General features: G+C 38.3%; 1 protein-coding gene across 5 annotated transcripts in view; it reads right to left on the bottom strand.

The window, feature by feature from the left end:
* Nucleotides 1–26319, bottom strand: part of ACSL4 (acyl-CoA synthetase long chain family member 4) — an 88401-nt gene that overhangs the window by 21952 nt on the left and 40130 nt on the right. Inside the window, exons 2-9 of one of the 5 annotated variants that reach the window (XM_036303980.1) lie at nucleotides 25232–25285; nucleotides 13171–13701; nucleotides 12230–12407; nucleotides 10071–10180; nucleotides 9812–9950; nucleotides 5374–5524; nucleotides 5099–5222; nucleotides 1394–1465 (exon numbers count right to left, since the gene is read on the bottom strand). In XM_036303980.1, coding sequence (XP_036159873.1) covers nucleotides 1394–1465; nucleotides 5099–5222; nucleotides 5374–5524; nucleotides 9812–9950; nucleotides 10071–10180; nucleotides 12230–12407; nucleotides 13171–13521 — 1125 coding nt within the window. In that variant the 5' untranslated portion in view covers nucleotides 13522–13701; nucleotides 25232–25285. The remainder of the gene's footprint in view (nucleotides 1–1393; nucleotides 1466–5098; nucleotides 5223–5373; nucleotides 5525–9811; nucleotides 9951–10070; nucleotides 10181–12229; nucleotides 12408–13170; nucleotides 13702–25231; nucleotides 25286–26319) is intronic. The other 4 variants (XM_036303983.1, XM_036303984.1, XM_036303981.1 and 1 more) reach the window with 4 other exon arrangements.

Below are 26319 nucleotides of genomic sequence, written 5' to 3'. Positions count from 1 at the left end.
AATTCATTCACAGAAGTTAGCCTCCCAAGACACAAAGTAAAGAAGAATGGACAATGAACAAATTGGAAAATACACAGTGTATCAGCTAACTCTTGTTTATTCTTCAAGCTTAAATTCAGATATTTCTTCCTAGATTTCCCAGCCCTTCCCACTCCCTAACTATGTTCTCTGATATGGTTTACTAGGGACTCCTATACTTTGGATAATAAAGCTAACTTACTATTTCCCAAAACAAAACAACAAAAATAATCCTGAATGGACAGCCATAGTGGTTAAGAAGACTCTGGTATTAGACTGGTATAGTTCAAACTTCAACTCAACCACTATGGGATATGTAACCTTAGGCAAGTATTTTTCTTTATAAAATGTGGATGGCAAGACCTATGTAGCAGGGCCTTAGGGGGAATTAAGTGAGATAATCTATGTAAATAAAGCACTTAGCACAGTGCCTTGAACATAGTAAGTACTACCCTACCTATTATCAGGAACATTTTAGTTTGTATTCTACAAACTAAATTCTACAGCACCTCTAAAAAGAAAGGCAAACGCTACTCTGACTTATTCTAATTCTTTAGTTATTTGGTAAATTCATAATTAGAAGCTAAAAAACCCAAAGTATTTTCCATCTCTAATTCTTAGAAAAACTTCATTATCTAATCTTAGATTTTTCCATGTAAAGGCAATTCTGTGAAAGATATTAGGATAAGATTTAAAGTCTGATCATAATACAAGCAGTAGTGATACCCATCCCCACTGGAGTTTCTAAAGCCTAAAAGTAGTAGAATATGTTTGATTATACCAGCATTGCATTAAATATTTCAGAATTTGTCATTATAAGGCTATAAAATATAACATCTTATTTGTATAAAAGGAGGTATTTCACATAAGGATTTTGAATGAGAACTAAACCTTTTTCTTTGAGAGCTCTCAAATGACAGCTTTCTAGGTCATCATAGGGTCAGGAGGCTTGGATTCTAGACTCAGCTCTGTCACTAAATAGTTCTGTCACTAACCAGCTCCGTAACCTTGGATACGCTTACTCTGTTCTCTGGGATGGCCTAGTTTTCTCCATTTTTTAAAATTAAGTGATTAAACAAAATGATCTTTAGAACATATTCTACCTTTAAAGTATTATGCCAATCCTCAGTCTAGGTAATTTGACTTTGGTCATTTTTCAGCACCTAATTTTCAAGTATTAGCAAACACTACCAGCTATACATTTCAGAAGTTTGCCAATTCATCTTTCCCAACACTTAGCTAAGGTCTTAAGGAACATATTTGCCATAATATATACAAGAAAAATTATCTCAAAATGCACACAAATACCTAAGAACGTTACTTTTTAAAAAATCCAAGTTGCAAGCAACAAATGCCATTTATAATCTGAACTTACCGGAACAGCTGCCATGAGAGTTGGCTTCAGTACAGTACAGTCTCCTTTACTTCCTTTTTTAATTTTGCTGGACTATATTAAAGAATAAGTAAACAGGATTAGGGCAACTAAACTTAGTAAAAAATGTTATAATTCAAGTGTTAGCAATAACAAAGGCAGACATTTATACATGGAATATGATCTTCTACTGCTCTGTGAGTTATTGGTTAGAACTGTCATAACCTATAAGCCTGAAGTAGAAGTGCTTTAGTGCTTTATCCCATAGATTATTTCTTCTAGCACATGTCAGCCTTCCTTAGAGGAGAAACTATGATGCAGAAGAAAGGAGAATGGGATATTTTGGTAAATCAAGCATACTTATTAATAACATTACCATCAAACACAGCGCTGACCAGCCATTTTTCAATAAAACAAAACCCCTCACCTGAGGTAGATCAAACACTAAAACAAAGTTGAAGATAATTTTAACTTTCTTTTATTAGATAAAAGGCAAAGCCACCATCTCAGTCACCACTATGAACATAAATTGATACACAGAAATACTAACTTGGTAACATTGTGGTTGATAGAATACTGAAGACACTGCCAGTGACCATGTGGGGATATGCACATACATTTGTAAATGCGTGTAAATTTTTTCCAAACATTTCTTTTCTTACTTATATACATAAGTACTATCGGGGATTTCAAATGTCAGAGCAGTAGGTAGAAAAACTGAAAATTATCCACTGAAAGAGGTAGATAAAAATAAGAATCTGCTATAATGCTGTTGGTCTGTAAGTTTAGCTGTGTCACATGTTATCCATGGCCAACACAAGTGAGAAGAAAACCGGCTCTTAAGGGGTCCTAGGTACTACCAGCTCTGCCACAGAGAAAGTTCTTCTGGTAGCCCTAACCAGTTTGGCTCAGTGGATAGAGCATCGGCCTGCGGACTCAAGGGTCCCAGGTTCGATTCCGGTCAAGGGCATGTACCTTGGTTGCGGGCACATACCCAGTAGGGAGTGTGCAGGAGGCAGCTGATCGATGTTTCTCTTTCATCGATGTTTCTAACTCTCTATCCCTCTCCCTTCCTCTCTGTAAAAAATCAATAAAATATATTTTTTTAAAAAAAGAAAGTTCTGCTGGTAGAATTTGATAGCTTTTATCCTACTTTTCTTTATGACAAATAGAGGAAATTAAATAACTTCCTGGGTTTCACGTTTGTGCAAGTGTGTGCACATGTGCAAGTGGAAACATACATGTGCATATCCATACCATACACAGAAGGCTGCTGTGTGGAGAGAAAGATGGGTTTTTATGTCCTTCAAGTCCAAGCTGATATCCATGTGCTGCTGACCAGTTTTTGCTATAGAGTGGTTCCAGGATAGCAGTGGCCACAAGGAGTCCTTCCTGGCTTTCTTTATTATTCTTAGTAATATTCCAGTTCTTGTCTTTATTATGATCACACTAATCCTAGTTTTGACAATATTGCTATCATCTGCTGGCTTCCAATACGGTTTCTCTGGTCTTCCACCTTTTTCTGATTTCTTATGTAATGGATACTCTTGGGTTTTTGATTCCTAGTCAGATTGAAGCTCTTTATAATAAAGTTTATTAAAAAGGTAGGTAGGCCCTGGACGGTGCTCAGTGGTTAGAGAGTCAGCCCATGGACCAAAGGGTCACAGGCTCTATTCCTGGCCAAGGGTCCGTACCTTGGTTGCAGATTCTATCCCCAGCTTTGGTCGGGGCTTGTGCAGGAGGCAACCAATCAGTGTGTCTTTCTCACATCGATGTTTCGATGTTTCTCTCCCCGACCCCCCACCCCAACTGAGGAAAAAATATCCTCAGGTGAGGATTTTAAAAAATGTAGGTATGAATGCCCCTGACAGTATTAAAACAGGATTCTAATGTACTACTTGGCCTGAGAGACAGTTAGAATGAAGTCAGACCAGCAACAGACTCCAACTGCCCCCGATCCCTACACTGAGGCTATTGTTTTCAGAAAGTCAGTGAAAGCATGGGCTTTGTGTACTTCTCTGCTGGGGTGAAAGTCACACTCAAAGCTTATTGAAACTCCATAAGCTGTTTTGAAAATATCTCTGAACATAAGAAAAACTCACTACGATGCATCAAATGTAATCAGCACAACTTTTTCTTTCAATTTTTAAAATAATTTGAGCCCCAGTTTCATTCATAGATCTATTATGACTTCACTATATCAAGTTCTGTTTAGCAATTTACTTGGTAGTTTACTTATTTTATGCATCACTATGCTAGTGGATTTTAAACGTAAATTTTTAGCTGAGTGGCTTAGTGAAATACAGCATGTTCTCCATCTTACAAAGAGGTTTGTGGTCCTTAAAGTACAAAATAGGTAATTATTTGGAACATAGAACATTTTCTCATGGTTAAGCCACTTAAAAGACAGATGGATTATCCTTGGAGGTAGAGTAGTGGTAATGACTATTAGGGGACACAAGGGACATTCTGGGGTTCTTTTTTCCCCATTGATCTAGGTGCTGATCATCACAGAAGTCTACATATATATGCATATATTAAATTTAATCAAGCAGTACTCTTAAGGTTTGTGTACTTTAAGTTTACATCCAAAAACAACTCCCCAAAGATGATTGTAATCTCAAAAAAATAACAAAAATATATATATTTAACTTTTTTTGTCTTAATATTATAAAACCTACCTAACCTCCACTGAAAATGGTATGTCTACCAAAAAAAGTATTACAATTTCTAACTGTGAACACCAAGGGGACATCTTCCCACTAAATGCATGTTCCATCAAGACTCCCAAATAAAAGGCAGCATTTCCAGGGGTTCTGAAAAATGACAGCTGGGCCTTCAGTGATGGAGCCTCCAATGATGGGAGAGAACCAAATCATTCCTACCTATAGACAGTTTATCTTTCAGCATTTTGAGCTCCAAAACTCCCTTAGAAGCTCTTCTCCCCACCCCACAGTGTTTGGCTAAAGCTTTTCTACAGCCAAGGAAGAAATTATTCAGAGCTCCGGACAGTAGGTATTAGATCTGTGAATGCAAATGGGCTTACAAACATGAATTAGCCCCATCCATTGTTTGACTTCCTGCTATGAACAACAGAGAGAAGGGAGAAGACTGACTCAGGGTAGAAATATGGGGGCTGCTTTGATATGCTGTAATGCTATCCAATAGAACTTTCCACAGTGATGACATGCTCACTATCTGTGCTATCCATATGGAAGCCACAGAAAGCTTGAACTGTGGCTAGAAAAATTAAAAAACTGAATTTTTCTGATTTAATTTTAATTAATCTGTATTTCGATATGTAGCTAATGGCTACTGTATTGGACAGCATAACTCTAGTGAAAACGCAGTGCAAAATAGGGCCAAAATCCTACCACCAAATCTCTCCAAAAACCCTCTAGCGTTCATGAGTAGTATGTCAGAAAAGGCTGTGTTTATATTCTCTATCCTAGCTCTCTGAAATAAAAATCTAATAGAGAAAAGTAAGATAAAAGAAATTATTAGTTTCCAAATAATTTAAAAATATGTAGGTAAAACAATATAAAAAACAAGTTTATTTACTACAGCTACTCATTGCTCATGGGAGCTGTTTTTGAAGTCAATGAATAAGTTTTAGCTGAACTAAACTATCTCATGCTTTAGTAATATGTTCTCAGCCAAACAATGAAACTTGATATGATCGTGCCAATATACTTAAAAACTTGTCACCTGGTCAGAGAGTGTAAGTGGAGAAGAATATCCAATCCTACAGCCATATGTAAAGCAAGATATCTCTGCTGTCAATTCTAGGACATGAGCCAAAGGCAGGTAGCCAATATATGTGTCCTTTGGTCTAAAACAAAATAAGAGAAACATTTTAGCTTATTTTAAAAAGGCACTGTAAATCAGAAATGTCAACCTTATCATTTTAATATGGATTAAGTTCAGAGAATGCCAACATGAACTCTGATATCTAAGAAGAAAGTTGAATGATTCTCTCTTACCCCAGGCCAGGAATTCTCTCACACTGGCCTGCCATTCCAGCTATTAAATTGCTATGATGCATCATCACTCCCTTAGGTCGGCCAGTAGAACCACTGGTATACATGACGATAGCCATGTCCGAAGGAGTTGGTCTATTTGGAGGAACGCACGCTAAATGAATGAAAAAGCAACACATTAATGACTGGAACATACACAAACACCCATAATACCACCACTACAATCAAGGTAATAGGCATACACATCACCTCCCTGAGTTTTCTTGGGTTCTGTTTTTGTTGTTGTTAACTTACATTTAAGGTGACTTCAATTCTAATATTCTAACATGCTAAGTTTTAAACAACACATTGGGGTTTCAACTTTAAGAGACTGTATCACATTAACTGTGTAACTCTTTGCTATCCCAGAATACACCAAAATGTTCAAGAAGACAAAGATAGATTATCAGAATTAAATAAAAGTTTAAAAAATTATTGCATTTTAAAAAATTAGTTTAAACAAAAACAGATCCAGAGATAGAGAAGCATCGATCAGACCGTCAAACCTCAGAGGGAAGGTAGGGGAAGGTCGGGGTACAGGGGAGAGATCAACCAAAGGACTTGTATGCATGCATATAAGCTTAACCAATGGACACAGACAACAGGGGCGTGAGGGCATGAGTGGGGAGGTTGGGGGGATTATGAGGGGAGGGTAAAGACACATATGTACTACCTTAATCAATCAATCAATCAATCAATCAATAATTAGTTTATATTCTGTACTAGAGTCCCAGTGCATGAAATTCATGCACGGGGGTGGTGTCCTTCAGCCCAGCCTATACCCTCTCCAATCTGGGATCCCTCTCACAATCCAGGACCTCTGTCTCCTAACCGCTTACCTGTGTGCCTGCCCTAACCACTCTGCCTGCCTGCCTGCCTGATCCCCCTAACTGCCCTGCCTGCTGGCCTGATGCCCCTAACTGCCCTCCCCTGCTGGCCTGATCCCCCTAACTGCCCACCCCTGCCAGCCTGGTCACCCCTAACTGCCCTCCCCTGCTGGCCTGGTTGCCCCTATTAACTTTTTTTTTTTAATCTTATCCCCTTCACACACAATTGTATTTGAATTCCTTATTGGCTTCTCCCTCTCACACAATTTTTCTCTCTCCTTTATGTAACACTTTTTCCTACTGGCTCAACATTGATAAACTTTTCTTTCCTCCTTATTTCCTACTTCTGTTCCATCATTCTTCTTCCCTTCTTTCTCCTACTCTTCCTCCCTCCCCACATTCCTTCTTTCCTTTATCTTTACCCCTGCCCTCCCTCCCCTTTTCTTTCCTTCCCACCTTAATTTTTTTTCTTCACATCCTCCCTCGGACCTGCTTTGCTCCCTCCCCCATTTCTTCCTTCTTCCCATTCTCCTTTTAAGCTCTATGAGCTCCCCTTTAAAACTTCTCTTTCCTCCCTCTCTTTCATCCTACCTTTCCCATACATTCTCCTATACTTACTTCCACTGTTTTAATATCTATTGATCTACCTGCTTAATTATTCCGTGTCATTTATCTTTTTTCTTTTCTGACTCCTACTTTTAAAATCTGTCCCCAGTACACAACTATACTTGATTTTCATTATAGCTCCTTCCATTCACTCATACATCCTCTTTCCTTCTTTAACTCTGCTCTCTACTGACTCCTTTATAAAATTCTTCCCTCCCTCCTTCCCTTCTTAAAGCTTCTGTTCGGGTGGGGGGAGGGCATTGACCTCCAGCCAGGTGTTCACCAACCCCCCTTCCCTAACCTCCCTGCTGTCGTCCTGCTCCCAATCCCTGCCTGGGACACCTGGCCTAGTGAGGGTGGCCGAGGCCCATGTGGCCCAGGCGCTGCTGCTGCTGCCGCCGCCACAAAGCAGGAGTGCCTCCACCCAGAAGTCTCAGACCATCCACCACTCTGTCCCAGACCTGTGGGTGCCTCCCCGCCAACGGCCCACACTGGGGGCCACCGCCCTCCTCCCGTGTCTGGGCGGGGCTCCTGCCCAACCCCTCGCTGGGCGCACATGCTCGCCCCCCCCCCCAGGTCACCAACCCCTCCCACATGCAGCCCCGTGTTTCCTTCCCTTTTCCATTCCTATGCCTTTTTCTTGTTCCCTTTCTGTATTTGTTTCTCCTCTTGGCCTGTCTGCATGCAGGCCTGCCTTCCTCTCCCTCTCCTTTCGTAACCTCTCCTATTATATATTATCCTACCCCGGGCCTTGCAGCTGCCTGAGCAGAGGGCAGGGATGCAGCCTGCTGATCCAGTCATGACATGATGCTGTAATAGATAGTTTGCATATTTCTCTATTATCAGTATAGATGATACTATACATGTCATTATACATTTGACAAAAACCCATAGAATGCATAACATCAAGAATGATCCCTAATGTAAAGTATGGACTTTGGGTGACTATGCTGTGTCACTATAGGCTCACCAATTGTAACAAATGTACCACTCTATTTGGAAAAGTTGACAGTGGGAGAGGCAGTTTGTTTGTAGAGGCAGGGGGTATATGGTATGTGAACTCTCTGTACGTTCCTGTCAATTTTGCTCTGAATCTATAACTGCTCTACAAAATAAACTTTTTAAAAAGAATTAGTTTATGAAACTGAATTACATTTTATGCCCAAGTTAAACAATGTGATTTTACCACTGAAATAACCAAAGATAAAGTTATACATAAATTGACTAATGCTACTGTTCTTTAAAGATATCTGTCAGAGTTTATAAACCAAGAAAATTGAAACTAAATCCTTCATTTGATGAGTACTGGATGCAGTAGCAGTACATACAGGGTGGGGCAAAAGTAGGTTTACAGTTGTTCACATGGAAAATAATACAATAATAAATAATAATGTAAGAATAATCTGTTTCATGTATTCATAACTGTAAACCTACTTTTGCCCACCCTGTATGTTAAGCTCTCCTCTGTCTAAGCACACAATATGATACTTATTATCATAATAAAAACCATCTACTCAGATAAATTATCACAAAAAGATGTCTTATCTATTGTAGAAATGAGTGGAACTAGTGGTCTGTTATGTTATTGACACAAGGACCCAGTATCCCCATAGTTTATTGCCAACATCCTTTGATGAATCAGCAGAATTGGCAACAGATCCCTATTGATCAGGACTTCACATTTACGTTTACCCCAATCTTGCAGGGTCAACCTGGTGCTGAGAGACAATTCTCCATGGTCTCTTGAATTGCCACACATCTTGTGAGTACAGGCACTGCCTTTATTCTAGAATATATTTTCAAAAAAGTTTGCACAGTTAACAGCCTTGGAAGACAGAGATAGAGTCTCCCTCAAAAGCAAAGAGCAGGCTTGCTTATTACTGTCCAGTAAAATAGACACAATCTCTTTCTCCAGGGCACAGGTCAGGTATGCTTACTGCTCATTGTTAAGATTCAGGTTTCCTAAGATCAGGGTTCCTCTCCTATAACACAACCCACTGCAAGTGCAGGTGTTATCTAACCCTCTTCACATTGCCCTGTGGAAACTGGAGTGCAAGGAAGCAACATAAATGCTGAAACTCTGCCTACTGCTATTGCTGTGATTAAAAAACTGTCCTTCATATCTGACTCAGCAGTCTTGTATTTCCAAGAAGTGGTGGCAAGCTCACTTGCTTGTTTGCAAGTTGGTAAAATGTCAGCCCCCATGTCATGCACCACAAGTGGTAGAGTGCTATACTTGATACCTTTTATTGCAAACATATGTTAAGTTACTAATGATCAAATATTCATAAGCTAAGCAGAGGTTCAACCAACATTTTATTCTGCCAAAATGAATCCTTTCTTCATCTAGTAGAGTATCATTACCTTCACATTAAACATGACAGAAAAAGTATTTAAATGGAATGTTTAAGTTCTTCAACCCTCTTGGCTTCTCTGCCAAGTGTGGCATATAAAGTCACAACTACATAATGAAAAAATAAACACAAAAGTTAAATGATAAACATTTATTCAGTATATTATTTAATTTCCACAACTGGTATTTTGCTACAAGGTGGACTGACTTGTTTCTAATGAAATACCCACTAAACAGCTTTGCAATCCCTAATAAATCATTAAGATCACTAGAATTAAGCATTTTAAAAATGTACTGAATAGAAGGCCTGATACCTTTTTCTTATGTGAGGTCTAAATTAGAAGGTTATTTGAAAAAAAGAAAAGTTAGGCAGCAACCACCATAAAGTTTGAACCATTGTGTACATCTCTGCTACTTAGTAAATTTTAAAACAGTAGTTAGCTTTAGAGAAAAAGGGAGGGAAAACCTGAATACTATATTGTTTTGATAGTTTTCATACATTTTAAAACATTTTTAATCAAAGAATTTTATGCTTTTCACTCACATCATTTCTTTTCCTAACCTACTGAAATAACTATGAATAGATTAATAAATTTGTTTTAACTGCTTTACTTACAGTTTTCTGGCTTGGATCCCAACTCTTCTACTGATTGCATGCTGTGAATCTCAAATCCTTCAGGGTATTCTGTTTTATTGACAGTCTTATTGTCCACATAAATGATATGTTTAACACAATTGATGTCTAACAATGCAGTCTGTTGAGCAGAAAGAAAATTCAGTTATTAAATATGGGCCTACAGTAAACTCAATTACTGAACATTTTCCCATCCTGTCAGATAACACTACCATGAATTAAAAGAAAATGTAATACGTACCTTAAGTTTACTTTCCAGAAGTTCAACACTAGTAATCAGATAGGCAGCCTCGGATTCATTTAACCCATGAACTACAGCTTCACTGCCAAGTGTGGCATATAAAGTCACAACTACATAATGAAAAAATAAACACAAAAGTTAAATGATAAACATTTATTCAGTATATTATTTAAATCAGCCTTTAATGATAGGCATACTCACAGATGGAAAGATATTTTATAATTTAACTTGACTTCACAGTCTTTGCTATATTACACTTCAATCTTGCCTCAAATTTCCTGATACAATATTTCAAAATTTTCCTCACAAATTCGCAGAATTCTAACTTTCTAAACCTGAGGAAATCCAGAAATACAGGAAGTGCCACAATTCGTCAAAAATAGCTCATTAAGATGGTCAAGGCCAATAGGTTCTGGCTGAACTTCTAAAAAAAATTCTCAGATACATTTTACATTCAATAATATTTTATATTCATTTCAGGTGTACAGCATAGTGGTTAAACAATCATATACTTTACAAAAGTGTTCCCCCTGATATTTCCAGTAACTTACTGGCACATACATAGTTATTACATATCTTATTATTGACTATATTTCCTTTCCTATGAAGTATTTTACATCTTCATGACTATTTTGTAACTACCAATCTGTACTTCTCAGTCCCTTCACTTTTTCATACAGTTCCCCAATCCCCTCCCCTCTGGCAACCATGAATCTATTCTCTGTATCTATGAGTCTGTTTCTATTTTGTTTGTTGATTTATGTTGTTCTTTAGATTCCACATGTAAGTGAAATTTTTTTCTTTCTCTGACTGACTTACTTTGGCTAGCATAATACCCTCTAGGTCCATCCATGCTATTGCAAATGGTCAGATTTCATTCTTTTTTATGGTCTGGCTCACCTCTTCAATGAAGGTCAGAGCTACTCCAGCAAGGGCTCCCCTGTGGCACACACTTTCATTGGTCATAGTGCCAAAGAAAGGTTAAGTCCTTGAGAATCCTCACATTTTGAGGATATCAAGTCAGAAGATAGGCCATAAATCATTTTCTCACTCCTTCTAAGAAGCTTTCTCTGTGGGTCTCATGTCCACACTGATTGGAGATCTCTAAGCCTAAATTGGAGTGGACAGGGAGATCTACTCTTTAGGACAGGGGTCCTCAAACTTTTTAAACAGGGGGCCAGTTCACTGTCTCTCAGACCGTTGGAGGACCGGACTATAGTTTAAAAAAAAACTATGAACAAATTCCTATGTACACTGCACATATCTTGTTTTGAAGTAAAAAAACAAAACGGGAACAAATACAATATTTGTATTTCCATGCGGCCCACGGGCCGTAGTTTGAGGACCCCTGCTTTAGGATCTAACAGACAAAGAAAACATAAACTGAAACCCAGAATAGTCAAAATCAGAGGACAACAGCTAAACTTAGATAGGCTTGGAAATTCAACTCTAGGCTGGTAACCAAAACAGCAACATGGTTAAGAACTGCTACTTTTCACAAGCTGTTGATTGTTGAAGTTGGGTGATGCATATATAGGGGATTATTTTCATATTATCTATTTTTGTTTGTTTGAAATACAAACCCTTGATTTTTACACCACACCTATAGTGTTCTATTTCATTAACTAATAACTGAGTGCTGGCACTGTTCTGGGCTATTAATAATTAAATATAATTTCTTGAACAATGGCTAAAGAAATATACCCAATTTTACTTTCTAGACAACATAATCTAATGCCAGTGCAATCTGTCACATGCATATTTCATAAGTAAAATGGAAAAAGTACAATAAGAGACCTTGAAGTGAAACAATGAACTAGAATTATCTGAAGGAATGATTTTTTGTGATTATTTGTGGGTCACTTCCTAAAAAATGCCCCCAAACCCCAAATCTTTCAAGTACAATTCACTTCCAATTAAAAAGTAAAATTCTAAATTCTATCCATTGAGCAGCCAAATCTCATATTAGCTCTTAGAAGTTATTAACTTTAACAGGAATTGTCAGATATCTTTTAACTATGTTACATGTTGTTTTATAAACATAATTCAGGCAGATAAATGATTAAAGGACACCTACTTCGAAAAATCAAAGATCTCAAGACAGTTTCACATGTAAACAAAGCCCTCTCTCTCCCCCTCCAAAAACACAAGGCACTTACGAGGAAAGTTGTACTTAAAGCAGGTCTGTGCTGCAATCATCCATTCGGCCCTGGTCTCACAGAAAATGGCAATAGTGCTCTTTGGTTTTAATCCCAATGCAGTGAGTCCACTACCAAAGTTATTCACTCGGCGGTTCACTTCAAGGTAGTTCATCCATTTGTAATTCCCAAGAATTAACTGTTAAGATGAGACATTCTCTAATATTAGTACCTTTGTCTAAGCAAGCAATTAAAAAATTATTCAAAGTATGAAACGTTAAAGTTGCCCTGAAGTGAATATACAGAAACTATGGGGACCTTCAGAGATTTAGTTACACAGCACCAGAATGGAATGCAATGATATTTATTTTTTAAAGTTTTTTTTTGTAATGTATTTTTATTGATTTTAGAGAAGAAGGGAGAGGGAGAGACAGAAACATCAATGATGAGAGGGAATCATTGATTGGTTGCCTCCTGCACACCGCCTATAGGGGATCGAGCCCACAACCCAGGCATGTGCCCCTGGCGAGAATCAAACCCGAGACCCTTCAGTCTGCAGGCCAACACTCTATCCACTGAGCCAAATCAGCAAGGGCAGGAATATTTAAAATGCACTTGAAAAAATAAAATAAAATAAAATAAAATGCACTTGAGCTCTAACCGGTTTGGTTCAGTGGATAGAGCGTCAGCCTCTGGACTCAAGGGTCCCAGGTTCGGTTCCGATCAAGGGCATGTACCTTGGTTGTGGGCACATCCCCAGTGGGGAGTGTGCAGGAGGCAGCTGATCGATGTTTCTCTCTCATCAATGTTTCTAACTCTCTATCTCTCTCCCTTCTTCTCTGTGAAAAATCAATAAAACATATTTTAAAAAATAAATAAATAAAATAAAATGCACTTGACTTATGATCAAGTAAAATGTACCCCCTCCCCCTTAAAAAATAAAAAACTCAGTAACATTTTACCTTCTTAAACACCTTTCCATTTGGCTGCATTTCATTTTCTTCACTTAGGATTTCCCTGGTCCCAAGGCTGTCCTTCTTCCCAAACTTGGATATGGCGTGATCAAATAATTTATCAAGAGTGTCTGCTCCAGGGATGTCTATGACAGCTAGTGAGTCGAAGTGCGTGACAGAGCGATATGGACTTCCAGGTTTGTCTGAAGTGGGCTTAGCTTTTATTCTCTTTGCCATGGCGTTTTTCTTCTTGGCATTGGTAAGAAAATACCATGGAATAAATATAAGGGCACTGTATATTGTTATTAACAAGTGGACAGGCAGCAAAATAATGGTGGGCACATTTAGCTTAAGATTCATAGTTGCAAGGCTTCTAAAATGGTGTTTAATTCTTGTTATTCTTTGGCTTCAAAAAGCCTTATTTTGCTGAAGAAGGCAATAATGGAAGCAGCAGTAAGAATAGCAGTATAGCCAAGGCAGTTTAATTTTAATCATACAAATGAAAGTTAGTAATCTTTGGAAGCCGACAATAAAGTACACCTGTAGGTGAAGACAATGAGCCAGACAGCAGGAAAAAAGACAAAAACAAAAAGAGTATTAACAAGTTGATAGCACCATTGATTTAAATATTCAGGTCTTTAGTTTATATAATTGATTTGATACAGAAAGCTGAAATAACTGGTCTGAAACTGGCATTTCCTATGTTAATCATTATTGCCATAAACTTCTGAATTTACTCTTTCCTAGGTTTTTAGGTATAAATGATACTCTGTGCATCATTCTGGGAGTTGAATAACACTATTTATTACTTACACGAATGCATGAATATGATATTTAAGTTTGGCTAAACTTTGGGTGAGTAGGGATGCCAATAATGAGTTTCTCTTAAATATGTATATGTAAATCAGAAATATGTATATGTAAATCAGATTTAAATCAGATTTGGTTTTATAGCCAAAAGGGAAAACAATCCATCATTTTAGGCTTATTTCTCAAAGATCAATAAGAACTCTTTTTCTGAGTTCTTCATTAAAGTAAATTTCTCAGATAATGCTATTCACTGTCTCCTATCCCCCAAAATTAGAGCAATACAATCATAAAACCATTTCCTAAGTGTCCATTTTGTGCTCAAAATTGCACCAGTTGCATATTTTTATGACTATAGATGAACCAGTTGCACTCCAGAGGCAGGACTGGTAGTATTAAGTCTGAAGTAGTGTAAGTCCTGGCAAATTAACACTTATGAGGCAATCAGCACACCAGATAGAGCGAGCATTTTTCAAACTCTTTTGCGAGGAGGAGGATGCAGCTAAACCATTTCTTCAAATAAAAACACTTGCAGACTGCCCTGATATAAAACTAAAGTGGAAATGCTTTGGCTGAAGCAAGGATTGGGAGTATCCAGAGTCTCACCCTGAACTTCCTAGAACCCTACTCCCAAGGTAACCACTGAAACATTTCCAATGTAAAGCCCTACAGAAATATACAAGTGCTATGCTGTGCAAGAAAAGCAATAAATGTAATTGGAGTTCAGAGGAAGTACAAATGGCCAAGAGTAACTAGTGGAGGATCTGTGGAAATTAGACTTAAGCTGGACCTTGTGTTGGGGATCTGGAAATAAAGGATAAAAATGGAGGGCATTCCTGGTAGGAGAACAACATGAAGATACAGATGTAGGAATGAAAAGACTTTGGGAGAGTGGACAGTGCCAATAATATGGACACTAGCCTGACAGGCACAGAGTATTCGTTGGCTAAGTGGGCTACAATGGTACAGAATCTGACAAATCAGGCAAAGCTGTTTTGATTTGATTAGACAGAAAACGAAGGTCACTGCAGGTCAGAAGAACAGTAGAAAGGAACTGCAGAAACAGCCTTCAGGATACTCTTTTAGGGAGTGTGCCTTCAGCTGAGAAAGCTCTTTTGGTGAGTGAACGTGTATTTTAACCATAAAAATTAAAATATTACTTCACTTGGAGACAAATTGAAGCTCATCCTTCTGCAAATCTTGTGGAAACAGACAGGCAAATTACTGACCCCAGGGTAGTTGTTTGTTTTTTACACCAATTACTATAAAATGGTAGCTTAATTCTGCCTCTGCTTTTGTTTATTAATTGAGTGTGGTGAAATGAACAAGAAACTTCAAGTGAAAAGACGTGGGTTTCAGTCCCCATCTTGTTCACTAACTGGCTGTATAACCTTGAGCAAAGCCAGCTGTCTGAGCTTAAGTTAAGACTAGATCAATAGCCCTTACTTAGAGGTAATAGATCCCTTTGAGAATCCAGTGAGAACTATAAACCCAATTCCCCTAAGAAAAATATGCAAAACATTACACACAATTTCAGGGGAATCCCTGAAACATATCCATGAACTCCAAAGGGTGACACCAACTCTAAACTAAGAATTTCTGACCTAGATGATTTCCTGGTGCCCTTCCAACTTCAAATTTTGTTATTTTTCCCCTCCCTAAAAATAGCTCTCTCAGTCTCTCTCAGAAGTCTGGTCATTCATTTCTTTAAGAAAAGGTATGTCAAATGTCTATCACAGAGCCTGGTCCTCAATATCGAAGATCCCCTCTAACAACACCTCTCCTTCATCAGACATTTCATGACTACCCAGATCAACAAATCTTTCCATTCTCTAATTTCCTACATCACTTGAAATGTCAACCACTCATTCTGATCCTTGATTGTACCATCATTTCCAAACATCTAAGCACCCAAGCATAGAGCATAGACCATTAGTTCTCAAGTCTATCAAACACAACACCTCTTTCTTATACCAAATACTTTATAATACCCCGTAATAAACGTTAAAAGATACAGATAATCTATCTAAACACACACAATTTTAAAAATTCCTTCCTGTTATTATAAAGGACTATAAAAATTGAGTTAAACTAAAATAATATTTGTTTCAACATATAAATTCTCAGGGACAATACTAGAAAAAAAGTCTCCAATTGAAGAAGTGCCCCTAAGAGGTGAGTACCACCTCATTCTCATTTCAGAAATTGTCAGACTTGGAGCTGAAGACATAAAAAGAAGCAGAAGGCAGTTTTTGAAAGGCTTTATAATCTAGTTGGATTTACACTGTACTGTATTGCCCTGACTGGTTTGGCTCAGTGGATAGAGCAGTGATGGCGAACCTTTTGAGCTTGGCGTGTCAGCATTTTGAAAAACCCTAACTTAACTCTGGTGCCGTGTCACATATAGAAATTTTTGATATTTGCAACCATAGTAAAACAAAGATTTATATTTTTATATTTATTTTATATATTTAAATGCCATTTAACAAAGAAAAATCAACTAAAAAAATGAGTTCATGTGTCACCTCTGACACGCGTGTCATAGATTCGCCATCACTGGGATAGAGCGTTGGCCTGCAGACTGAAGGGTCCCAGGTTCGATTCCAGTCAAGGGCATGTACCTTGGTTGCGGGCACATCCCCAGTAGGGGGTGTGCAGGAGGCAACGGATCGATGTTTCTCTCTCATCGATGTTTCTAACTCTCTATCCCTCTCCCTTCCTCTCTGTAAAAAACCAATAAAATATAAAAAAATAAAATGTACTGTATGATTTTTAGTCATTTATGTTATTATATATGCTTAATATTTTATACATGTTTACCTTAAGCCTTGAAGGTAGGGAAATGTTTTCTACTTAAATTATCATAGTACAGAGTCACATTTATGTACACACACACACACACACACACAGTAGGCAGGGCTCAAAGAACATTCAAGTGAGGAGACATCAGAGATATCATTTCATCCAAAGCTTTTCTAAGTATTTCTAGTGTAGTGACGTTCATTCATCTGAATACATTTTTATATGGATATGAAAATACAAATATAGATAAAAGTAAAAGGCAGAGCTTCTTTGGTGGTTGAGGCTGTGAAAGCCCCTGAAGGGATTCCTTGGAACCTCCAGTTCAGCTGAATATTTTAACCACTGATATTGTCTGATCCCTTATTTCACAGAGAAGCAAACCAGGGATAGTGCAAATTATAACAGAGGCCCATCTCCAATTCTGGTGCTGTTTCAAGCCCACCAGCTAGCCTCTGTTCAGTTTTGCCTATCATCTTAAAATCCTTCCTTGTCAAAAGTTTTCCAGGGTTATACTCACATCTACTGATCAATTCACTTAAAAGTAAGATTTGAACACCTACTATGTGTAAGTTTAGAGCACTTAATACAAAGATGAGTAAAGCATGCCCTGCATTCTATGTATGCAATGTACATATGTTCATATATATGGGAGGGGCCAGGACATTAGTTCACAAATATATAAGATAGAATGTGATAAATCCCATAAGAGAAACAAGAACAAAATGCTAAACATATTCAAGGGGGGGGGGGAGAAGAGATGAGGAAGAAAGTAGAACCATCCAGAAAGGTTTCACAAAACAACAACAACATAGCATTTGAAGTGGGTGTGAAGGATGCCTATGTTTTCAAAAGGAGAGGGTGATGATTAAGAAATGAGGACAGTCCTATCAGACAGAACAAATGGATGAGCAAATTAATGCAGCAAACAGTGCAGTATGTATTGGAAATGAAGCAAGTAGTGTAGCAGATGCTTTAATGCTCTCCGTGTAAAGTGCTACTCCACTTTTATGAACCAGAGCAAGGGGTAAATTGAATTGTTCCAGAGTCAACTTTACTAGATTACAACTATACTCTGAGAGGCACATGCACATGCATATGTAGGTGGTAAATGGGTTGAACAGTTAGGAGATCTGGGTTCTAACCCCAGTGTCTGCTATGAAGTGTGAGTCTGAAAAAGTTACATGACCTCTCACTGAAAAGCTCTGTATCAGTGGCACCATAAGAAAAGAGGAATACTACTTGTAGTACCTACTGCATGGTATTGTTGATGGAATCCTTCATTTTATCCAGCTTAAATTCCATGGGCAATAATAATCAGTCCCTGGAACATACTTAACAGTCTTGCCTCCCTCTTTGCTGTATGTAGCGGATAAACCATGACTTGGTTAAGCCCAGTTCTCTACCCAATCAGCACCTATATCCAACACAGCTGAATTTCACTGGAGAAAAACTTGACTGTGCTGAATGTCCCCCTTTAAATTTGCGATTGCTCCCTCAAGTGGGCGGTACTGCACTGACTAGTCCGTGCACTGGCCCACTCTCCAGGGTTTCATGCCTTCTTCTCTCCCCAGAATGCCAATATTCTCCCTGCACCCTCATTCTAAGCTGCCAACCTGGCTCACTATTTTGCTGAGAAAACTAAAAAAAAGTTGGAAAAGCAATTCCACACACTCCCACTGCCCACCACTGCATCTGCCCACCTACTAAGCATGCTCTTTTCACTCCTGTGACTATAGATGAACTGGAGAGGCTCTCAGGTAAGGCCAACCCCCTTCACTCATGCATGACACCTTGTCGTACAATAAAAACCTGGAGGTTCTGCTCTATGGATTCTTCCTGGGATTCTCCCCACTCTTGCCTCATTGATTTTTCCTGATCTACTGAATTGTTCCCATCAGCATTTATAATGGGCTATTATTTCTTTCATTTAAAAACCATTCCTTGAGAGATGATGGAGGCCAAACTGGGAAGGAGCAGGCCAATATTCCTCACCCTGCCGCCACAGTGGCTACCTCGTCTGGAAGGTCATCTGGTCTAATTAGCATATTATACTTTTATTATTATAGATCAGCCAGAAAGGGGCAGAACATCATCTTTAGTCATGGAATAGTTGACTGTTCATGATGTTTACCTTTCTATATGGAAAGCATATTAATAACCACTTATTGAACATTTACTATGGGCCAGGCACTGTGCTCAATCCTATGCATATATTATTTTATTTAATCCTTCAGAAAACCCCTTTAAGGTAGTATCCTCATTTTCCTGCTGATGTAACAATCTGAGACATTAAATAATCTGCCCAAGATAACATAACTAAGTAGGGATTTTTGACTCCAGTCTGCCTGATTGTAAAGTTCATGTTTTCAGCTACATTGTCTATGACCCTAGTCATATTGGTATAATCTAAATTGGTAAGAGTGACAAACTTTGTATATAAAGAAATCTTGGCAACAATTTTGAGCACTGATCTGTCCTACAAATCAATGTAGGTTTTTTTATACATCTGTCTGCTCCTTGTAAGTTTTATTTGACTCAAATTGGGGGTGGGGGGGTCCGTTTAGATGTCTAGTAAGTTCTAGAAGTTTTAGTGGAAAATCAAATGCAATTTTTTTTTCTTTTTGGTTTTGAGGCCAAACTTAATAGTAACTATTTCATTCCAGTTACTTCAAAAGTTCTGAGATAATTAGGCTAAATGCAAAAAGCATTAGTGATACATTAAGCTCTAGTATACAAAGGAAACAAATATTACATACTGATTAAAGTCCAAATTTAAAAGAAATCATCATCCCCAGAAGCATATGACAGACATATCATCAATTTAAGAATGATAGAAACTAATAAACTGAAGTCATATAAGGCCAAGACAATTTCAGAAGTTTTAGGAAATGGACTAAAGGTGCAAGCAAGGACCCATACACCTGCCAAGCTGAAACACGCAGTATGGACAAATTAATCTGTCCTTAACATAAGACTTTATAAAAGTGTAAAAAATATCTATTTGAAAATCAATGCTTAACTATGTAAGTGCTACGTCAAGAAATTACATTTTTCAAGTCACACATCATTAAAGGGTAATTTACCAAATAAAGAGGTAACTCGTTAGCCTTCTGAAAAGATTAGGATTGAATCAGAAAACTATTATAAAAGTTTCAAGAGATTAAACAAATAACATACATATCGCACTTGTACTTTAAAATAGCATATTTCTCCACAGATGTTGCACCACCAAGACTTTTGTAAAGGATGGAGTGCTTTTTTCAAAATCCTATTTTCTTTCACACACTATTAAAAAGTTCCAAATCATTTTAAAATGTACAGGATAAGGTTCAAATACTATGTTAAAAAAAGAATGGCTGCATTTGGTTAATAAAATCAAACTTTATAGAAGCTATATTACAATATAATTAATTTTATATTAATAAAAACTTAATATTTTAAGAAAATAAAAGGCATTGAGAGTAGCTAGCAAGATCTTTTGCTATCAGTCTACAAGACTGAATAATCACGTGAAATTTACTTCTGTCTGATCCTTGTAAGTCTTATCTGACTCAAATTGGTAGACCAATATAATCACTATGAAATAGCTTATATAATCAAACTTTAAACCCAATAATTATAATGAATTTGAAAACTATAATAAATACATCCATTGATTGTTATAATAAATTATAATAATACACTTGAAAACTGAAAAACAAAACAAAATAAAAACTCAGGGTGAATACTATAGATGCCCTGTATCAACACATTGCACCTGTGCCTAGCTATTTTGACTGGAAGTATCTAACAACTATGACTGATCTTTGGGTACATCTCTAACAAAGATTAGCCAAACCTGTTTACTTCATCACCTGGAGAGATAGTAATTGCTGAAGCTGCCATCCTGCCAGTCTCTTCCCAGCTTTTCCCAGAGAAGAAAGCACCTTAGCTGCCATGTTGAAGATGATCTTTCATACTCTAAGTACAAGTTCCCGCCCATAATGCCTTTAAGAACTTTCCAGTAGGCATCAGATGATGTTTTTTCTAGGTCACAGAATGGTATAATTGGGATCTTATCTATCTGTGTTGAAATTAGGCAATCTATGAGACAGTGTTGCTGCCTATAAACATCCCACACACTGTGTGCATGTATTTCCTTATTTCAGTGATCACAAAATCATTTTTTAATATGGAACTTTCTAAGGTTGGGAGTTAATTGTAATCCAAAGCTTATATAAAGGAATTTTGAGGATAAATTATGCTAGAAGTGGTACCTACTGACAAACATGATGTTACAACCCAACTTTATTAGACATCATGAAAAGAGAGAAAACTAAGTTTTGGGAGTTATATGTTTGGTGAGAAATATAAAGGTTTCAGTGCTATAGATGGGAAGCAGATAGCACAACGCTTGTGTTCAAGTAACATTTATTTTATTGTTATAATTGTTCTATTTTATTATTAGTTATTGTTGTTAATCTCTTACTGTGTCTAATGGATAAGCCTTACCATTGGTATCTATGTACAGAAAAAACACAGTATATATAAGAGTTTGGTACTAACTGTGGTTTCTGACATCCACCAGGGGTCTTGGAACATTTCCTCCGTGAATGAGGTAGGACTACTGTACAGAGTATATCTATCTATTGTCATCTTACCTACTTATCATAACGCAATAATACAACCGTGGGCTACCAACCAGAAGTGCAAGTTCAAAAAAATAAATCTGTCACTAGCAGTAATAGTGCCACATGATTTACTCTCTACATTTGTTAGAGGAGGTGCCAGTTTAAAAGGTTAGCTCTTTGTTAATGTTGCTTCCTGGTCCTTCATACTGTTAAAAATCATACAACCATGTAGTCTTAAACCATTTCTTACAAAATGACCTAATAAACCACTGAACTGAGTAAGTCAGCTACCTGGCCAGTATAATGTGAAACTGTATCATGGTTTAAAAATAAATTTTAAAAAAAGCTCACTCTGCTCTTCAGTATTAAATACACCTTATAAATGAGACTAATAAAAGAACTTAAAAATGGATAAATGTGTTGAAGATGGAAATCTTATGGCCCATTCAATCAACCCTCAAATATTAGTACTAGCAAAGACGAGAACACAGATATTCCAAGGCAGCAGGTAACTCAAAATGTATTTATATTCTTAACATTTCATTATGGGTGTGTCTGATGTTTTAGAAATTAAAGAATTCTTTTTTAAATTAAATTTATTAGGGTGAGATAATTCTTAACTAAAAAAGGAAGCTACATCAAGCCCATTATAAGTAGCCATTGGAGAGGACTCCTAGAGTTCATGTCTCCATGTTAGGAGTGGGGATATATTTTCCACTATCTTCTCTCCCTTCATGTCCATTTCTTTACCTGGCCTAGGCATGCTTTCCTAAGGTGAGTGAGGCAAGGGAGATAATTAGGTATTTCTGTTTTGAAGTGTATTTTGGGATAGCCAAGGCAAAGGTATGCCAATGGAGTCTCTAAATTGTCACAGACACTCCAATGTGGCTATAAACTTCTAAAAACACTGGCAAGATGTTCCTGCTAATGGTTTTGCTAACTCTTACTCTAAACCTTGGTAGTTTTTTCTTATACATTTAGGTGGGCTGCAGGTCAACCGCTATAGATTTTTATTGAGAGAGAGGGGGAGAGGGAGAGGGAGGGGGAGGGGAAGAGGGAGAGGGAGAGAGAGGCACGAGGACGCAAGCAGACTCTCTGTGGGTAAATAAGTTAACTTTAGAAGCCTGAAAACTACTGCCCTCATAAAGACACCATTGTCTCTTTCCCAAAGGAAATGCTAACCTTATTGATATCATGCCTCCTTTGTCAATGACAGGGTAGTATGTTGCCTAAGTAGCTGAATTCAGAGACATCTAATTCTGGCCTGCTGATGAAAACCTTTGGCCATATTTAAGATTTTTCTAATGCAGGCTAGAAAGTAGACTTTAGTGATAGAAGAATCTTAATTCTTTCTAATTTCTTTACACTTGAAATTCAAAATGTTACCAGCACATACAAACTAGTAGATTTTTTGTTTCAACTTCATAACCTATTGTAATGAAAGCAATTCTCAGAAGACCAGAAATACGAGAGAGGCAGCATTGTATACAGGGTTTTGATCCTGGTTCAGCAGCTTGCTGAGCTATAATACCTGAAACAAATTAAATAATTGCTCCTCTGTTTCATCATCTACAAAATGAGAAAGTTGGATTCAGATTTTAGGATCACAGACCAGTAAAAAATTTATTAAGAAAGAAGGATGGTGAAGGGAATAACATAGCTGTCAACTTCTTGCCAGGTATGAACATTATAAACATAATACCTACCACTTACTATCACAATCATTTCATAAAATACAGACATGTTTAACTCCCCAAAATTAACTCCCCAAAATCATTTCATAAAATACAGACATGTTTAACTCCCCAAACTTCTAATATATATATAGCTAGTACTAATATTTGAGGATTGATTGATATATATATATACTAGGGGCCCGGTGCACGAAATTCGTGCACTGGGTGTGTGTGTGGGGGGGGGGGGGAGTGTCCCTCGGCCCAGCCTGCCCCCTCTCACATACTGGGAGCCCTCAGACGTTGACCCCCATCACCCTCCAATCGCAGGATCGGCCCCTTGCCCAGGCCTGATGCCTCGGCCAGAGGCGTAGACCCCCATCACCCTCCAATCGCAGGATCGGCCCCTTGCCCAGGCCTGATGCCTCGGCCAGAGGCGTTGACCCCCATCACCCTCCAATCGCAGGATCGGCCCCTTGCCCAGGCCTGACGCCTCCCCAGAGGTGTCAGGCTTGGACAGGGGACCCCCATCTCCCCCCGATCACTGGCTCTGACCCCCGCCCAGGCCTGAGGCCTCTGGCCCAGGCTTCAGGCCTGGGCAAGGGGACCACCATATCCCCCCAATCCCCGGCTCCGCCCCCCACCCAGGCCTGATGCCTCGGCCAGAGGAGTTGACCCTCATCACCCTCTGATCACCAATCACCGGATCGGCCCCTTGACCAGGCCTGAGGCCTCCGGCAGAGGTGTCAGGCCTGGGCAGGGGACCCCCAGCTCCCCGCGGTTGCAGGCTCCGCCCCTGCCCAGGCCTAATGCCTCTGGCCTAGGCGTCCGGCCCGGGCAGCGGGACCCGCAGCTGCAGCGGCCCCGCGATTGTGGGCTCCGCTTTAGGCCCAGGCAAGGGACCCCTAGCTCCTGGGACTGCCAGCTTCGACCGTGCCCAGCTCCCATCGCTGGCTCCACCCCTATTTCCCGCTATCACTGGCCAGGGCGGCAAAGGCGCCTGATTCTCCGATCATGGCTGGGGGGCAGGGCAAAGGCGGCCCCAGGGCCGCCTTTGCCCTGCCCCCCAGCTCTTAGCTCCCCCCTGGGTTTCCGATCACTGTCAGTGGCAGGGGGCTTCTTCCTGCTTTCCCTTTCGCCTCCCTGCACTGTGCCTACATATGCAAATTAACCGCCATCTTGTTGGCAGTTAACTGCCAATCTTAGTTGGCAGTTAACTGTCAATCTTAGTTGGCAGTTAATTTGCATATAGCCCTGATTAGCCAATGAAAAGGGTAGCGCCGTACGCCAATTACCATTTTTCTCTTTTATTAGTATATATATATATATATATATATATATATATATATACACATTTAGATATATATTCTATATCTAATAATAAGAAGTAATCCTTCAAATGGAAAAAAATTAGCTTCAAAAAACTCATGGCCTATTGTCCTTATTTTCCATGCTTCACCATGGATCAGTAAAAATTCTTCACTGACCAGCACTGGTCTAAAAATCAATGTTTGAGAACTCCTAGACTAGGTAATTTTCAAGGTCCAAGGCTCAAACACTATGATTCTAAATTTAGGTAATTTGTTGTATTTCTTTTATTCTATATTATTGTCTAGAATAGGTGCCTCTGTGAAGCATAGTGCTAGTACTTAAATTTTTGAAGATCAGAAATATAATTAGTTTAAGAAATAGTAACTAGAGTAAACTTCAATTTAATGGAGGAAAGTGTACACTACCACAGATGTAACTTCATCAATAATAATGAACCATTCACTGGACACTTACCATTAAGCCCATTTTACAGATGAGGAAATTGAGACAGAGAAGCTAAATAGTTTGCCAAAAGCACACACAGCCTATAAGCCTAAGTAGATTGGAAGTGCAATCTGCTACTCCGTTTTTTTTTAGTATTACTCAAAGAAAAATATTTTATTTAGATATTAATTATCACTTCTCCTTTTATAAATTAGTTACAGGTGATTTAAATCTTAGGAGTTGTACTGGGTAAAGTTTTCCTATTACTTTTCCAAATGCTGCCTTTCTTTTAACACAAACATAAATAGTGGCAGGGTTTTTCCACTATAAAAATAGTCAAGATACCTGTTATTATGGGCAGTTAATTTTCTCCAAAAGCTGATATAATTGCAAGTTTAGAATTTTTAAAGAACAAATACTTACAGATTACCTCTTTTCCTCTTAAGAAGAACACGTGTATTTTTTCGCGATTTCAATCTGCAATAAGAGACAACATTCATGGGTATAACGACACGAAAAAAAGAATCCCTTAAAAAAAAACCCTCAAGTGCTGTTACATATTACCTGTGCACCTTGGATCATGATAAGCCATGTACCAAAAGAAAAACAAGAAATGACTAGAGATGAGTGTCTAAACTGGAAGTAGTACTATTAGGAATTCAGAAAAGTAACTAAGCCTGACTCTAAGAAATAGCAGTTCAAATTCTGTGAGAAAATAGCAAGATTAAAAAATAAGGAGAGGAACTGATAGACACTTTTTTCATATGCTAGTATATACAGATGGCAAACAGACATGAAAAGATGCTCAGCCTCACTAACCACCAGGAAAATGCAAATCAAAACCACAATGAGATAGCATGTCACACCTGTTATAATAACCATTATATATAAAAAAAGACAAGCAATAGTAAGTGCTGGCGAGGATGTGGAGAAAAAGTAACCCCACTTCTGGTGGAAATGCAGACTGGTGCAGCCACTGTGGAAGACAGTATAGAGTTTCCTCAAAAAGTTAAAAATGGAACTCCCATTTGACCCAGTGATCCCACTTCTAGGAATATACCCCAAGAAACCAGAAACACCAATCAGAAAGGATATATGCACCCCTATGTTCATAGCAGCACAATTTACAATAGCTAAGATTTGGAAACAACCTAAGTGCCCACCAGCAGATGAGTGGATTAAAAAACTGTGGTACATCTACACAATGGAATACTATGCCGCTATAAAAAGAAGGAACTTTTACCATTTGCAACAGCATGGATGGAACTGGAGAGCATTATGCTAAGCAAAATAATCCAGTCAGGGAAAGATAAATATCACATGATCTCACTCATATGTGGGATATAATGATCAATAAAATTTGATGAACAAGAATAGATCCAGAGACAAATGACAGGGGAGAGGGGTTAGAGAGCAACTAAAGGACTTGTATGCATGCATATTAGCATAACCAATGAACACAGACACTGGGGCGGTGGGGGCTTGCCTGGGATGGGAATGGCTGAGGGGGT

The sequence above is a fragment of the Myotis myotis genome, unplaced genomic scaffold, assembly GCF_014108235.1.
Source record: "Myotis myotis isolate mMyoMyo1 unplaced genomic scaffold, mMyoMyo1.p scaffold_m19_p_4, whole genome shotgun sequence".
Taxonomy (NCBI): Eukaryota; Metazoa; Chordata; class Mammalia; order Chiroptera; family Vespertilionidae; genus Myotis; species Myotis myotis.
This window is presented reverse-complemented; position numbering and strand designations above follow the sequence as displayed.